This window comes from Podarcis vaucheri (assembly GCF_965113315.1).
Source record: "Podarcis vaucheri genome assembly, chromosome: 12".
In the NCBI taxonomy this organism is placed as follows: domain Eukaryota; kingdom Metazoa; phylum Chordata; class Lepidosauria; order Squamata; family Lacertidae; genus Podarcis; species Podarcis vaucheri.
The window spans coordinates 62,203,089-62,219,681 of record NC_138750.1 but is presented as its reverse complement, the minus strand read 5'-3'; the positions used below and the strand labels follow the sequence as shown (position 1 = coordinate 62,219,681).

At 46.5% G+C, this 16,593-nt stretch overlaps 1 protein-coding gene across 1 annotated transcript in view; it reads left to right on the top strand.

Moving 5' to 3' along the window:
- SMARCC1 (SWI/SNF related BAF chromatin remodeling complex subunit C1) overlaps positions 1-16,593 on the top strand; it is a 97,886-nt gene that overhangs the window by 53,237 nt on the left and 28,056 nt on the right. Inside the window, exons 20-24 of the mRNA XM_082192189.1 lie at positions 2,854-3,112; positions 4,352-4,513; positions 11,572-11,633; positions 13,099-13,213; positions 15,299-15,453. Of these exons, the coding sequence (XP_082048315.1) occupies positions 2,854-3,112; positions 4,352-4,513; positions 11,572-11,633; positions 13,099-13,213; positions 15,299-15,453 (753 nt within the window). The remainder of the gene's footprint in view (positions 1-2,853; positions 3,113-4,351; positions 4,514-11,571; positions 11,634-13,098; positions 13,214-15,298; positions 15,454-16,593) is intronic.

Below are 16,593 nucleotides of genomic sequence, written 5' to 3'. Positions count from 1 at the left end.
CCTCAACAGCTCCCACCATCCCTTGCCATTCCTTCCTCTGGGGGCAGACTCTGGCAAAGTGGCCTGGCTGTTGGCAGAGATAGCATTTCCGGGCTCCTTTTCCCTCCTTCTTAGCCCCCTCACTGGGCTTTGAAACTGCGCGCGCGCGGGCTGTTCCGATTTCCATCGGCTCTGCCGGCGGGAAAGCTGGCTCAGGAATGTCTGGAATGCGGAACTCCTTCCAACGTTCCCCTCTCCCTTCCCGCCTCTCCAAGGCTCTTGCCTCCTGGCGCGCTCCAATGGTCAGCGCAGATTTGGTCAGCTGATCCATAGACACCGCCCTGGGGCTCCGGGACAGCTCGTCTTTCACAGCCGAAGAAAGACCTTCTTCAAATAGCATCTGAATGGGTGCCGCCGATAAATCCCACCCCAATCTGTGAATCAGCATGGTAAATTCAGTCCAGTACTCACGGACAGATCTGCTTCCCTGCTTGCAAGCCATTAGCTGTCTGCGCACCACCCCTTCCTCAATATCGCTGGAAAACATGATATCCATTGCACGAAAGAACTTCATAGTGTCCTTTAGGATATCATTGTGCGTTGCCATCAGGGGTCGAACCCAGTCTCGCGCCCCCTTCTCAAGATGCCCAATTACGAAAGCAACTCGCGATTCCTCATCAGGGAACTCATCAAACTGCACATTAAGGGCATATTGCATCTCTGTCCTAAAGGCATGGTAATCCTTGGGGTCCCCCCCAAACTTCTGCACCAATCCTGGTACCTTTCTGGGGAACTGAGTGGTTCTCCCCTTTTTGTCTGCATCCTGAGCCCTTCTCTCCTCGAGCCTCGCCGTCTGCAGCGCAAGTTGGACCTCCAGAGCTTGATACCTTTCTTCCAAGCTTGGACCAGCTCCAACCCCTGCCTCTCCGGTTCCGGCTGGGTTGCTTATGATGCTTTCTCCTGCACAGGCAGCGTACAGAGACTGTCAGACTGCTGTCAGGGGATGATTAGCTGCTTGTGCTTAAAATTGTGCCCCCTCAGAGTTTGTGCGGCTCCACAAACCTCTGTGCGTGACAGAGCTCCTCAGACATGTCTGCTCTAGTCACTAGTAGAGTCTGACAGTGGCTGCCTGCGGAAACGTTTCCAGCAAAGAAGCTCCTTAACGGAAACGCGTCTCCTGGACTCACGACGTGGCAGCTTCCGGCGAAGAATGGCTCTCCCTACAGTTGCTTCTGACACCTCCCCGCTATTTTCGCTGGACGTGTCTCTCACCCCTTTCTCTCCCCTGCTGTTTCCTGCCTGGGCTGCTGCGTCTCTCTCAGCATTACTGAGATCCTCCTCCAGAGACCCCTCGCTCCCCCTGCTGGTCCCTGCTTTGGCTGCTGACTCTCTCCCAGTCTCTGGGAGCCCTACCAACTCCCTTTCCTCTGATGTCAGTTCCCTGACAAAAACACAAGATGGAAGAGATAATTCGGCTTAGAAGCTTAGAAGCCAGCAAATAAAGGGAACAAACTGAAAGTTTACGCCTTCAGCTGATGGTTTACATCAGAGTGGAGTCATGTCAGGGTGGGGTGGGGACAATTTAGATGAGCCAATATGAATCAACCCAAGAGAAGGCACTACAGGAAGGACACAAAGAATATGTCAATAATAATAATCTTGGCAAGATATGATGCTATAGCATGGACTAGTAGATTAGAGGTAATTGTAAACCAGGTTGGAGATGGGTCAAGAGAGATGGAAGGCAGAAACGATGCAGAGGTCTGAGTTGCTCAAAGGAAGAGAGATGGCAGATGAGACTTCCAATGCATTTGAAAGGTGATAGGAAAGATTATAGTAGAGAAATTGGTGAAAAGACCACTGAGGCTAAGGTCAAGGGGCAGATTGTGGGACTGGAGGTGGCCAGGGAAGGAGAAGAGCGTTTGGAGTCTGATTAGCAACAGCCATGATGATGGATACCACTTGGTCTCATTCTAGAGAAGGTAAAGCCACATGCTGGTTGCCAGTGTGTTTTGAAGTAGCAACTCTCAGATCCAAAGCTGAAATGCTAGGCGAGTGGAGGCCTTACTTTGCTGAATTTTGTTTCTGTGTTCAGGGAAATATATGTCTGGGGAACCTGAATCGAAGATAATAATGCAGCAGAAGTTTTAGGCATGTTTCTGAGGTCAGAGGATCTAAATGACAGCACTTGGCTACCTTCTCTTCATGTTTCAGAGTCAATGTTGTGGAAGGAAGGGGTGGTAAAAGAACCCCAAGAGTCGCTGCTGCTGCTGCTTGGACATTTTTAGCCACTAGGAGAGTTCAGAAGTAGCAGTGATGGCCCAGTGGTACCAAAGACTGGAGGATGGTACTTCAGGGCAAGCTTACACCATAAATGCACGTCTCCAATGTTCTGGCCTTTCTCTGACTGCTTGCTATACTGAAAGAAGGCTCCCATTTATCTCATACAATAGAAGGATCCTGCTGTCAAACAAGTTGCAGAATGTCTGTTGTTTTGGTCCAGTGTAATCACTTTTGACACTTGCTTTGCAGGTCTGGTAGCTCGCCTTTTCTGAAATAAACATTCTCAGAATTTCTCAGCTCTTCAGATTTGTTCTTTTTACACGCATTTGCTATTATTTACCTTCATTGAAAGACGTTCACAAAAATCTATCAATTTTTTTTTTAAAGAGTGGTCACATGTAACCAAACCTCCCCACAGCTTACTAACACCTGCTTCTAATCTCAACAGGACCACAAATTGTTTCTGTTATCTGAACAAATGTTCAGTTCCTGCTGTTCTCATGGTATATTGTTTCTTTTACCAAATTTGTGAACCAACTACTTTTGCATTGCGTTTCTTTAAAAGTTGATTTCCCCCCTTTGTTTTTTAAGGCGTTGGAGATGTACAAAGATGACTGGAATAAAGTTTCTGAGCATGTCGGAAGCCGCACTCAGGATGAGTGCATCCTCCATTTCCTGAGGCTTCCAATTGAGGATCCTTACTTGGAGAACTCTGATGCCTCGCTGGGCCCTTTGGCTTACCAGCCTGTGCCTTTCAGCCAGTCTGGAAATCCTGTGATGAGCACCGTGGCTTTTCTGGCATCTGTCGTGGATCCTCGGGTGGCGTCTGCTGCCGCTAAAGCAGCTTTAGGTATGGAGTCACCTTCCCTCCCCACCCCCTTTCCACTTCAATCTTGTCTGAGAAGGTCTTAATTTCATGCTTGGTGCTGACTTAGCCTTAAAGAAAATCCTCCACCGTCTCCTTGGTTGATCTGTCGTAAAGTCACCAAAACTACTTAAGGACTCCCTGGAAAGATGCTGGTATTTAGAAGGGTGGGAGGGGGTTGGGGGGGGGACGACATTCTGCACACAGGCTGGCATACCTGCCCAGAGAAGCAAATTGAAGCCTGCTTTCATCTTTTCTGCAGTCTGCCGCCTGCTGTCACTTACCTTTAATTGGTTAATGTTAGTAAAGCACCGCCTAAGCCAAGTGGTACCTAAACGCCAAGCATTAATTTGTCGTTTGTGTAGCTCAACGCATAACTTCAAAAGGGCCTTGCTAACCTATTACGGATGCTTCAGGTTCTGCTGTCTGCTCCCATCCTTGATTTCATCTTCATGCAGCTCTTCCCGAGATGCTGTACAAGAAGCTCTCAAGATTTCTGAACAAAACAGCCCTTGTATTATTAATTGCCACACAATGGCAATACGTGCATTAGAGTTTAGTGTGTGAGAGTAATGCGTTTTTAAAATAACTTGGAAATTGCCTTATCCATTCTGCAGGCAGCTTCCCCAAAAGGCTTCTCTGCATGTCATCTTCCCTGATCAGTCAATTCAAAGTGCTGGTGCTAAAATTACCTTCCTTTTTATGTCTCTTTTTCATGGCTCTTCTCTCAAGGCTGGTGCTGCTTTGTGCTTTGAGCTTTTGGGCCATTAATTTTGGGGTCCTCTTGTCTGCCTTGCCCGAGTCTCTTGCCACATCTCCCTTTGTTCTGCTATTCATTGGCCTGTCCTGCTGTCAGCTCCCTTTGTCCCCTTCTCCCACTCCGCTCTTGGCTTTGTGACTCACAGCTCCCTTGCTAAATGTCCAATAAACAGGAGTAACTACAATAGTGTAAAATGTGCAATCAGATCATCCAGCAGGGTCATCTTAAAGAAGCCTTTCTCAAACTGTGGGTCCCCAGATGTTGTTGAAATACAACTCCCATCACCCCTATCTAGCAATGCCAGAGCTCAAGTATGATGGGAGTTGTAGTCCAACAACATCTGGGGACCCAGAGGTTGAGAACCGCTGTCTTAAAGAGTTACCTGTTCTATTGGTACATGACTTTGAAAATCCTCCCGCCTAAAAACAAACTTCTAAGCTTTGTCCTTTTTACTTTGTTTACAGAGGAATTTTCCAGGGTCCGAGAGGAAGTCCCACTGGAACTGGTTGAGGCCCACGTCAAGAAGGTGCAGGAGGCAGCCAGAGTCTCTGGAAAAGTGGATCCCACTTACGGACTAGAGAGCAGCTGCATTGCCGGAACGGCTCCAGATGAGCCAGAGAAACTTGGTATGTCCTTAGGGGTTGCCGTCTGGTGCTCCTGTCCATCATGCTTGTCTCTGATTTGTGTTTATGTCAACCAAAGGGAATAATAACTAAGGGAGAAGCTATAGTAGAACACGACTTGCTGTATTTTGGGGTGGGGTGGGGAGCAGGCAGAATTAGAGATTGGGTTGTTCACATAAGCCACCATATTTTTGGCCATTGAGCGATGAAGAAAACCAATATGTAATTGTGACTCTGAGAGTCACATGACAGCTCGTACTCTGTAATCATTATTGCCTGCATCGTTCATGAACGCAAGAAAAATGAAATGTTTGATCTTGACCGGGGGAGTTGGAATTATGCCTGATACAATGGTTGAGAATCCGTGGGGTGTCAAAAGTGTGTCAAAAGTGCCAGAAGCTTTGGACTACCTTATTTATTTCCCAGAAAGTCGTTTACAATATGAGACGTTTGGTTTTATGCTTGGAGATTGAACATTATTCTCCCCATTTGGAATAATGATTGAAATGCCACACCAGCATAGATCAGTATGTGGCAGGCGCAAGTTCAGGAAACAGCAAATTAGGGGGTCATCTTGATAATTCCTACATTTAAGCAGATTGTACAACACAATGGAAAGCAGTCCTTGAGTGAGAGATATTGCTTCTGGTGTGAGACTTGAGAGTAATTAGGGCATGGTTCCTTCCATTTTCTGCATACACAATAAAGCAGAATTTTACAGCTTTGTCAAAATATAATTACTGAGCACCATGGTGAATACATCCTTTGATTCAGCCTCCTGCTAAGACCAAAATGCCACAGTGCTTAGTCTGCAGCACACTGTTATGTTTGTAGGTTACGTTACCTACTTTTAACGTTTCTGCAGGCAGTGCCAGTCAAGGTACAGAGGAGCACACAGTTTGGCTGATGGACGTTCGGTTACTTTGCGCCCTCCTGAACGATAGTGTCTCACCAATTTTGTCTATTGAAACTAATTTTCCTAGACTCCTGCTCTTCTCTTCCTCCTATACCCATCAACCTTCAGCACCCACACAGTTTACAGTAATCTTCCTTCCCACAATCACATATGATAACAGCAAAAGTACCACACGTTGCCCCAGACTCTGAGAACAAGGAATTTCACTCAAGCTGCAGTAATGTCAAGCACTGACACTTGAACTCAAATCTCAAGGCTCGACACCCTTGTGAACATCTCAGTAACTGTCCTTATGCTTTGTTTCTCTTTTGTGTCCTTTCCATGTGCCTTATAGGTTTCAGGTAAACACCTGAGGTTGTGATTAGCTTCATGGCTGTCTAGCTAATACTGTGCTCCAGTAGATCTGGAACTTCCTCCCAGAGAACCAGATCAGTGCGAGGTTTTGTTTTTTTCTGGCTCTGCTGAGTTCTGTGCTTTTAAGTGGAGATGATGATAATATTATTAATAATAATAATTTATTGCTTGTACCCAGCTCATATGACTGGGTTGCCCCAGCCACTCTGGGCAGCTTCCAACAAAACATAAAAGAGCACACAATACAGCAGACATTCAAAGCTTCCCGATACAAGGCTGCCTTCAGATGTCTATGGAAGGTTGTATAATTGGTTATCTCTTACAGGCGGCCATCCTCCAACTCATCAGGGGCAACTATGAATGTGGCAGGGTGAGTGTCCTCACCCCCACTGTGTTCTCCACGTGATTAACATCAGATGGAGGAACAGGCGCCTGAATAGGGCTCTTTAGCATTGAGTGCTGAATATTTATTTTTTGAAATATTTAGAGACCCCGCTTCCATTAAAAATACAGTAAAAGGGTGTACAGCATGCAGAATTACAGCAAGGACAGCAGAAACATAAGTTAGAAGCCACGTGTTTTCCCTTTCGCTCGCTAGCGGCAGATAATAGAATTTGAAGCCTTTCCTTGGCCCAGAGAATAAAACGTGAGATGCAGATTATTTCTGAATGAGAGAAATGAACTGGATTTTTGCAGTTAATGTTAGCCAGTTAATGTGATTTGTATTGATCTGTGACTAATGGAATAAATTAGGGCAGGAGCAGATGGCTCTCTGTGGGGGAGTGGCTTGGCAAAATTGAATTGGGTCACTCGACGGGCTGCAGCGCCTCTGCTCTCAAACAGCTTTTCACCAGAGGGTGCAAGGCGAAGAAGCCCTCCGCCAAGCCTGCGCTTGCTGCATGGTATATGCCTGCCGAAAATACTGTTTATATATTTGGGCAGCTAAAACCAGAAGGGTTGGATTTAAAACATTATTGCTCCAGAGTGCTAAAAATGTTTCCTTGGGGGGAAGGGTGATCCCTCAGTAGTAATTACTGTAGCTGAGCCGTAAAACTGCAGCATGAGCAACTGCGTTGGCAGTGTTAGCTGGTAGTCCCAGCGCCCATCCCTGAATCATTTAGCAGAGCCATGATGGGCGGCGTAGACCGCGGGTCACACCACACATTTGCATGCAACAAGTGAGTATGTAACACACACCCGCGGCAAATGTGCAGGTAGCTGAGAAAATGCCACTGCATAAGGCATGAAGAAACCCTAAGGTTAAGCGAAATATTTTGTCATTCCCATGTCTTCGTGTTGAGAGAGTGGAGAAATCCTCACTCGCATCGTTCACTGGTTCTTAGAACTTACTGGAGGCTTCAAATGCAGCACACAGGGTTGGGTTTCATACGCTTCAGGTTACATACGCTTCAGGTTACAGACTCCGCTAACCCAGAAATAGTGCTTCAGGTTAAGAACTTTGCTTCAGGATGAGAACAGAAATCGGGCTCTGGCAGCAGCAAGAGGCCCCATTAGCTAAAGTGGTGCTTCAGGTTAAGAACAGTTTCAGGTTAAGAACGGACCTCCGGAACGAATTAAGTACTTAACCCGAGGTACCATTCTATATCATAGCAGAAGAAAGACTCAATCGTAGTTCTAAAACTACTTTATTTAGAGTCTGATATACGGAGACTCCCATCAGTACGTCTGTGCTCTCTGAACACCCGTACAGAACTGCGACACACACAGAAGTGAAACCAACTTCCAAAAGTACTTAGAAGGAAGAGATAATACAGACTTCCTTTCTCACGCTCTCTCAGACACTCACATGATGTACACAAATCATAGTGGCACTCGCTGGAGCAGCTCGGATAGATAAAAATCATAGCAGTTACCCCAGCAGGCTGCCGCCTGACTCCTTCTTATGTAGACACGGTCATTGTGGGCTGGGGAGAGGCACATGGAAACCCGTTGGTGCTGTCTTGATCAAGGGCATCTCGGTCATGCCTGCCCCCAACCCTTTCAGATTTTAGTGCCTCTGTTGGGCCCCCCGAACATGCGATGCAGTAACAAGTGTGCCTTTTGGAAGGGCCTGGCCTCCTCAGAAGCTCTAGCCTTCTCGGAATTGGCCCCGGCCCTGTGGAATGCCCTTCAGCTGCCTTCAGATGTCTTCTAAAAGTCTGGTGGTAGTTCTCTTTGACATCTGGTGGGAGGGCGTTCCACAGGGTGGGTGCCACTACCGAGAAGGCCCTCTGCCTGGTTCCCTATAACTTGGCTTCTCGCAGGGAGGGAACCTCCAGAAGGCCCTCGGTGCTGGACCTCAGTGTCCAGGCAGAATGACGGGTACCTTGCTACTCGAACGGTTTGGCTTCCGAACAAATCGGCTCCCAAACGCCGCCAACCCGGAAGTAAGTGTTCCAGTTTGCAAACCTTTTTTGGAAACCGAACATCCGACACAGCTTCCGCTTGAGTGGAGGAAGCTACTGCAGCCAACCGGAAGCCGTGTCTTGGTTTTCGAGCAGTTTCTGGAGTCGAACGGACTCCCAGAACGGATTAAGTTCGAGAACCCAAGGTACCACTGTACTCTGTACTCAAGCAGTGCATAATCACTGTGGGACTCGCTCTCCCAGGAGGCAGTCATGGCTGTCAACTCTGGGATGGCTTTGAAAGAGGATTAAACAAATTCATGGAGGAGGAGGAGGAGGAGGAAAGGGTTATCATTGGCTACTAGCCAGGATGGCTATCTTCTACCTCCACATCTGGAGGCAGCAATGCCTCTGAACACCAGTTGCTGGTAACCGCAGAATGAGAGTGGGTTCTCCTGCTCAGGTTCTGCTCCCTGGTTGGCTCTTACGAGAACAGGATGCTGGACTAGATGGGCCTAATCTCGTAGACTCTTCATCTACAGTCAGACCTCATGTTACATTTGCTTCAGGTTGAGTGTCTTCAGGTTTCCCGCGGCAACCCGGAACTACCGGAAAGGGATACTTCCGGGTTCCGCAGACATGCAAAATGACGTCACACACATGCACAGAAGCGGGGAATCGCGACCCACGCAGACGCGGGTTGCGTTCTGCTCATGTTGCGAACAGGCCTCCGGAACAGATCCTGTTCGCAACCAGAGGTACCACTGTATTCTTACGATAAACATGGCTGTACACATTGGCCTTTCCAACCATTTTTTGATATGGATTATTTTTTAACGAGCCTTTTCAGGTTTGATTTTGTCTCTTCCTCACTCCCTCTGTTTTATTTAGTGAGTGTGTCCATGCAGAGCCACAAAACCTTTTATTTTCTTCCTTTCCTTGCAGCTTAGCTTGTTCTGTCCTGGAAGACTAGACGCTAATCCATTTTTTCCCCTGGATGCGGAGCTCCCAGTGGCTGTTCAATATCTGAGGCTTTCAATGAGCTTCCAGCTTTCTATTAGGAAGGGAAATGAATAGCCTGCAAATTTGTTTCCATGGAGCATGGCAGGCTTGAACTGCAGTGGATGCAGCTCCACATCTGCTCACGTCGGATGTTTTCCGTTGCTGAAAACCTCACTTCAGGGCCTCTTCTGTGCACACATCCTCCCAAGTTGTTCAAGGCAACATATGAGGGGATTTGTGGTTTTTTATTTGTGCGGCAACCCTCTTCGGCTAAGTAGAATATTTGGAGCTAGCTGCACTGCCAAGCAACCCTAGGCAGTGGCCTCTCTCCTGCTGTAAAGGGCAGCTAGTTGAATCACATAATCTTAGAGTTGGAAGGGACCCAGTGGTCATCTAGTCCAACCCCCTGCAAAGCTCCTCTTCCTTCGTGCATGTCGCCATCATGTTTTCATTTGCATGCCACTTTCTCATGGTAGGTGCATTCTCAAAGTGGCTCACAACATGCAGAATAAATGAAAACCACATTTCACGATAATGCAAACAGAGCACAATTTAAGCAAAACAGTCGCACTAATGTAAATAGGGCAGACAAAGACCTCGTGTTAGTAGACACCGAAACAATGCCCAACAATAAAATAGGGAACATCCAAATAGCAAAAAACAACAACCCCACCTTCCCTCAGGTAGGGGATGGGGCAAGGCAGGTGAATAGCTTATCCCTGATGGACAGGCGATGTGCTTCTGCAACTGAGGAAGGCCGGCGATGGGTGGATCCGTAGGGGATTGGCTAATGATGACAAGGTACTTTTGTTTTTAACCTTCAGGGCTAAAGCCGCATTGCCCGATCTTTATCCAGAAGGCAGGGAGTGCTTGAGACTGATGAGAGTTTAGCGGAGAGTCAGTCAGCACCGAGAGAGCCTCAGGAAGGGCTTTGCAGAAAAGCACAGCACTCAAAAGTTGAGAGCGAATTGCCTCAGCAAACAGGAGATGTATTTGATCAGAGTGTCGTCGCGCTCCAGTGTGGGTTGTCCTGTCTTGGCATGTGGTTTTGTGCAAGAGGATTTAGTAGCCACTGAGTGAGTGAGCACTTGCCACCTGGGGGAAGAGGGGAAGCAAACTGCAGACGATTGTGAAGGAGTGCCAGCTGGCTGGAGCAACTGTGGAAATAAAGATATAAAGGGAGACTTTTTAAGAACTTGAAAAGGCATAGAGGCCCCAGTGAAATTGCAGTGGGCAAGTTTGCACAGGCGCTTCGTATTCTGTTAGAAGCATAATATGAAACCTCCTTACGAACACAGTGGGACGAGCAAAGGGAAGCTTTGCTAAAATACCCACCAACAAGTCTTTGCCTTGAGACGCTCTTCTAATTGATCGCTGTGAGAGTTTTATATATCTAATTAACTTGTTTTACAGGCTGTGTGGAGGTGTTGAGTGGCAATTACTTAGGACTGTTTACCCTGCGCCAAGACATTCAATCCTGGGCCCATAAATTATGGCAATTAAGAAAATGTGCATAAACGCACTTAATTTGCTTAATCTATTCTCATTGCCAGAGTTTGGGTTTCTGCATCCAACAGAAGCCGGGACCTCATGCTTCGGAAGAATAATTACGGGTCCCTGTAGCTTACCCCAGGCTTCCAGGAATCGGATGTTTAGGAACACATGTTTTAGGAACTGTTGCAAGATCGTATCGCCTTGTTCCACACGTTATTTCCGTGCCTAAATGATAATTGGAGCAATCCGCCAGAAATGTCAGCACCCATGCTTGCCATTGAGCTAGAGGAGCTTGTGGAGAATTAACCCACCGTAGGGAAGAGTTAATTTTCAGAGAGCCACATACATGCGAGTGGCTGGCTTGTGAGAGCAGGATCTGTGTCACAGCATCTCTCTAGAGTAGGGATGGGCAGTCCTTTCCCTGTTGTTTGGGGGCGGAGCCAGAGGCGAAAGTGTTCTGGATCAGGTAATCTGGAATAAAGGCTTTGCTGCTTCTGTTTTCATTGTGTCTGCCTCAGATTAGATTTCCCACTCCTGTGCAGATCTGCTCAGAAGTAAGCCCCTCTAGGTTTGATGGTCGTTACTCTCAAATGGAGTTAAAAAAATAATAATCAGTGGACCAGTCAATCTGCAAGTGAAAGTAATCTCTATACATACATATACATATGTAGCACAGACCTACCAGTGTATTCTCAGACCGGTGGTGGGCAGAGGAGCATTGATTCCTGGGACAGGATGACTCGTAATGCTGATCTGATTTGAAAGTTTGATTACCCATGGCCAGCAGGGATTGAGCTGCGATCGCCTTGCTCAATGTGATGATGCTTTGTGAAAGTGCTCCGAAAAAACAAAACAAGAGACTTCCATTAGTCCTCTGATGGGTTATCAATAACTGTTCCTGCTGCCACATGGTCAGCTTTGTATTAAGTGTTAATTGTTCTGCCTTACAGATGGAGCTGAAGAAGAGAAAATGGAGACAGAGACAGATGGACCACAGGCAGAGAAAGTTAAGGTCTGACTGCTTCAAATGCCATTTTTTAAAATCGTGCAGTGCATCAAGCATTTCATATGAATTATTACTATTAATAATAATACAGAAGCCTCTGAATGAAAACAAAGCCCCACAAGCTCAGAGTTTGTTTTCACCTATTTTAAGAAAACATATTGTTTTCTACCTAAATTAAAATGATGTATTTATTAATTTATGTCCTGCTTAATGCTTCTATTTTTATTTGTTTCACAAAGTTTATACATCATTTTTTTAAAAAAAATATCTCTAAGCTGTTTTCAGGTATAAAAACCAATTGCACAAGCATTAAAATATAAACATATGTAATAAAACAATCCCTTTAAAACATATTGCTAGATTAAAGCAGGAGACTTGAGTAGGAAGATTTGAGGGATGCCAGAGTAAACACATGATTCTTTTGTTTACATCTGCTACAGAGCAGACAGGTGCCTATGCATATTGAGCTAAATCAGCCTTCGTCAACCTGGTGCCGTGCAGATGTTTTGGACTACAACTCCCATCAGCCCCGGTCAGCCTGCACTCTAGTTGGGACTGATGGAAATTATAGTACAAAATGTCTGGGGAGCACCAGATTGGCAAAGGCTGGGTTAAACCATGCAAAAGCAGTCAATGAAATCCACCAGTTTGGACTTCCAGTATGGGATTTGTTTCATTGGATGTTGTTTTCCCCACTATGCTGTTTTGTTGTTAGAAGGGAATATTTGGAGTCAGTTTTAGGTCCAGTATGCTGTGGGTTAAACCACAGAGCCTAGGGCTTGCCGATCAGAAGGTCGGTGGTTTGAATCCCTGCGACAGGGTCAGCTCTCATTGCTCAGTCCCTGCTCCTGCCAACCTAGCAGTTCGAAAGCACGTCAAAGTGCAAGTAGATAAATAGGTACCACTCCTGCAGGAAGGTAAACGGCGTTTCCGTGCGTTGCTCTGGTTCACCAGAAGCGGCTTAGTCATGTTGGCCACATGACCTGGAAGCTGTACGCTGGCTCCCTCGGCCAATAAGATGAGCAAGATGAGCGCCGCAACCCCAGAGTCGGCCACAACTGGATCTAATGGTCAGGGGTCCCTTTACTTTTTAACACACAGAGAAACTGAAGCCAAGAGTATTCACTGAAGACTCTAAGCTGGCTTTTCTAGTTTGGAGCTTTGGAATCAGTCAAGAGTATTTCTAAATAAGGAAACAATTGCCTTCTAATTTTTTTTTTTTTTTTGGTATGACATCCCTTGCTATTTCTGTTTTTAAAGTGAACACTTGGTGTTCCTAATGCACCGATGTTCTTCAGGAAAGCTATCCTTTATTTTCATGGCCTGCTGTGTCTGTACTTCTGCAGTTATTTGTTTCCTGCTCAGTAACTACGGTTGTCAAGAGGAATACCCCCCCAAAGGAAACCTTAAAATTTCGTTTCCCTGAGCTGTTTAATTACAGTACGCCTCCCCCACTTTTCATATGCTCTAGATTGAAAACAAAGGGGACCATGAACTTGGAGATGGAAACAAGGCACAGGAAGGAGACGAGGAGAAAAACACAGAAAAGGAGCAGGATGGCGACGTCTCCCAGGACTCCAAGCCAGGTAGGAAGCTTCGGCTTCGCTCTCCCAGCTGCGCAGAGGCTTTAAAGTGCTTTCCCTGTAGTTCCAGGCATGTCTCATAAAATAAGCTGTAACGAAGGCATTATTCCCCATAGCATAAGTTGCCAACATGGCACCCACAAGGGCTTTCCCTTTGCTCCCTACCCTCCGCCAGTGAAATTAAGGCTTGAAAAGGCTTTCTGTTACAGCCAGTAAAAAGTGGAGGCTTAACTCCAGAGCCAGTGTGGTGTAGTGGTTAAGAGCGGTAGACTCGTAATCTGGTGAACCGGGTTCGTGTCTCCGCTCCTCCACATGCAGCTGCTGGGTGACCTTGGGCCAATCACACTTCTCTGAAGTCTCTCAGCCCCACTCACCTCACAGAGTGTTTGTTGTGGGGGAGGAAGGGAAAGGAGAATGTTGGCAGCTTTGAGACTCCTTAGGGTAGTGATAAAGCAGGATATCAAATCCAAACTCTTCTTCTTCTTCTAACTCTCCCCTCCAGGGCTGTAACAAACGAATCCTGAAAACCAGCCTGTTTCTGAACTTAAGTTAGGCTTGGGAAAGAATTCCTATTGCAGTTTGGAAGCTCCTTCCAATTCAGGGGTGATTTCTAGTGCAGAAGAGGGGGGAATTGCAGGTGGAGGGGAAAGGATTACATCTTCCGTCCTCAGCGCACGCAGACACACACACACACACACACACACACACCCCTTTTGCAGCCGATAGAAAGCTTCTTCAAGTCTAATTATTGCAGAGGTGATACAACTGGGGAGGCAACAGTTAGCGCCTCCGTGACCACTGCCTCTGAAATTAGCTTGGGAAGAAATCTATTGGCTTTAATGGAACCCATTTTTCAAGACTAATCATTGTGTGGGTGTGTATTAGCAGGGGGGTACCATCCTGGAGTTTAGAGCTGGGAAGGGAAGGTTATCTCTAGCTGCCTCAGCTTCCCTCCCTAGGAAAATACCCTGATTAGTTTAGAAGAAAAGCAAAAATATTTTTTTCCCAGCCTAGTAGCTGCCAGGGGAGAGAAGTGAGAGTGGTTGCAGTGGACAAGTGATTACGGCTGTGGCCTGTGCTCACATGGAGATCCCCACATTTTCTCCAGTTTGCGAATGTGTCCGTGGGCGAATAAACATCGACAACCCTTACTCCACCGTAACATGTCTGCTTTTGGATAGAATGCAGTAGTCCATATTCAGGCTTTATCTCACAAGCCTGGCTCAGGCGCTAAATCTTGATTTGAAATCCTTTCATGCTTCAGGCAGGAATTCTTTTCATCTTGGTTGTACACTTTGGGTAATCAATGCTGAGCTGAAGCAGCCCTGCCTAATATGAATTGAGTGCGTTATTTCCTCTTGCTAAGCCATTGGTTCAGCCTTAATCGGAAAGAATAGGTGGGCAGGCTGTGCCCACTTTTTAAGTATCTTGCCGCCTTCTCTGCCTTTCAATTGACAGAAACTCAATAATTTAAATCATGAAAACATTTATGTCCTTTAGAACAATTGAGTCTGCTTTTTTGAAATTTAAATAGTTGGGTCGGGGGATAGGTTTTTAATAATTTCTCTTACCTTTAGTGTTAATTTGCATAGTTGGGGTGTGTGTAGGGAAGGTGAGCTGGTGGAACCCCTTGCCCAAAGCAGCAGCATCAGCCTGGTAACAAGAGAAAGGTGACAGTCAAATGATTATTTTGCAAATCATGGGTGGGCTAGTATATCCAGTGAGCTGGTTCTGGGTGCTGTTAGGAAGCTGTCTCATTGCAGCAGTCCCTTGACTTTAAACTTGAAAGCCAATATTTCTCTTTCTCAAATGGAAGGGGACATTCTGAATGGCTGCACTGAGCACACCACATCCTTCTTGGGGCGGGCCAAGCCAGAGGTGTCTATTTTCTCGGCTGTTCTAAGGAGGGCACCCAAGACGACAGTTGATCCCAACAAGTGGTTTATTTCCGAGAGTGAAGCTGAAAGTACTTCATGGTCTTATTTTATGCTAGAAGTTTGAGCGCTGCAGAAATAATCAGGAGCGAGATGGTGGCATCAGCTGCGCTAAAGGGATGTGCAGGACTAACTAGGGAGTGTTTTCGTTTAGATGAGAAGGAAGCAGACGAGAACAAGGAGAACCTTGATGTGTGCAAAGACAAGGAGGGCGACGCTGGGAAGAAGAGAGTGGAGCACGAAATCTCCGAAGGGAACGTGGCAACGGCTGCAGCTGCTGCCCTCGCCTCGGCTGCCACCAAAGCCAAGGTTTGTCGGGCACAGATTTCCACTGCATCTGGTTTCCGGTGCTGTTCAGGGAACGCTTTTAAAATGACCCCATTGTTTGCAAAGGCACCAATAGAGCTTGTTTCTGCTTCTCATGTCTTTTAAAAATGCACTTTCTGTGCTCCTCGGCTTCAGCTGTATGAATGTTATCATTAAATGAAATTTGTTTCCCTGTGAATGGGTTTGAGGCTGCCATTGTGGGCTTACTAAAAGGCGCAGTGAGAGAGCCTATCCAGAAAGTTTGTCAGCTTCTTTTTCAGCTTTTGATGGGCTATTTCTTTTGGTGGTGAGAAGATTCAAGACCTCAGCCAGGCATTCCTTTCCTCATAAGCCCATTACCGATTCCTTGGGAGGTTAGCACATTTGAAAACAGAACATAGAAAGTGTGGCTGAAGGAAGCCCTTGTGTGGAACTTACAGGACCAGAGGAGGAATTTCCTCATTTTTCTGGCCTTCGGCACTTGGCGCAAAATAGATGTTTTCCTCCTGCTCTGTTCTCAGTTTTCCGGTTTCCAGGCTAGCGCACAGAGACCCTCTTTAGCAAGGCTCTTCCCTGTGATTCCCCTGCCTGCTTCTTTAAAAAGAAGAGTTGTGCCTTATTTGCCTATCACTTCCATCTTAAACAGTGATATCTTCACAGAATGGTAGTATGACGCGTCTCTTGTTAAAGAATGAAACGGAAAGAGAGATACCCAACGAATGGAGAAATCAATGGCGAAATAGCATGATCAAGAAATTTGGGGCCGTCATACATCTTAGTGGAGGGGTCCTTCCCGTTCAAGCACAGATACTCCCACAGCCTGACTTGTCCCATCTCCGAGTGCTTGAGACTTACAGCCTGAGCAGAGGGCTCTTGTATAACATGCGTTGCCGCAAGTGTCCTGTCCATCACAAACTGAGGGGTGTCATTAAGGCAGCCAATACAAATCCGAATAAGGCTGAATATTCTGCAAACAGGAAGGGTGGCTTTTCTGCCTTAGCTAAGCCAAGCCTCCTTTTCTTTAAGGTGTGAGTAGAGAAAAGGTGTCTGGCTAATTTGGGGAGGGCCTGTAGCTCAGTGGTAGAAGATCTGGTTTGCGTGCAGAATGTCCAAGGTTCAGTCCTCAGTTTTTAAGTGAGGCTT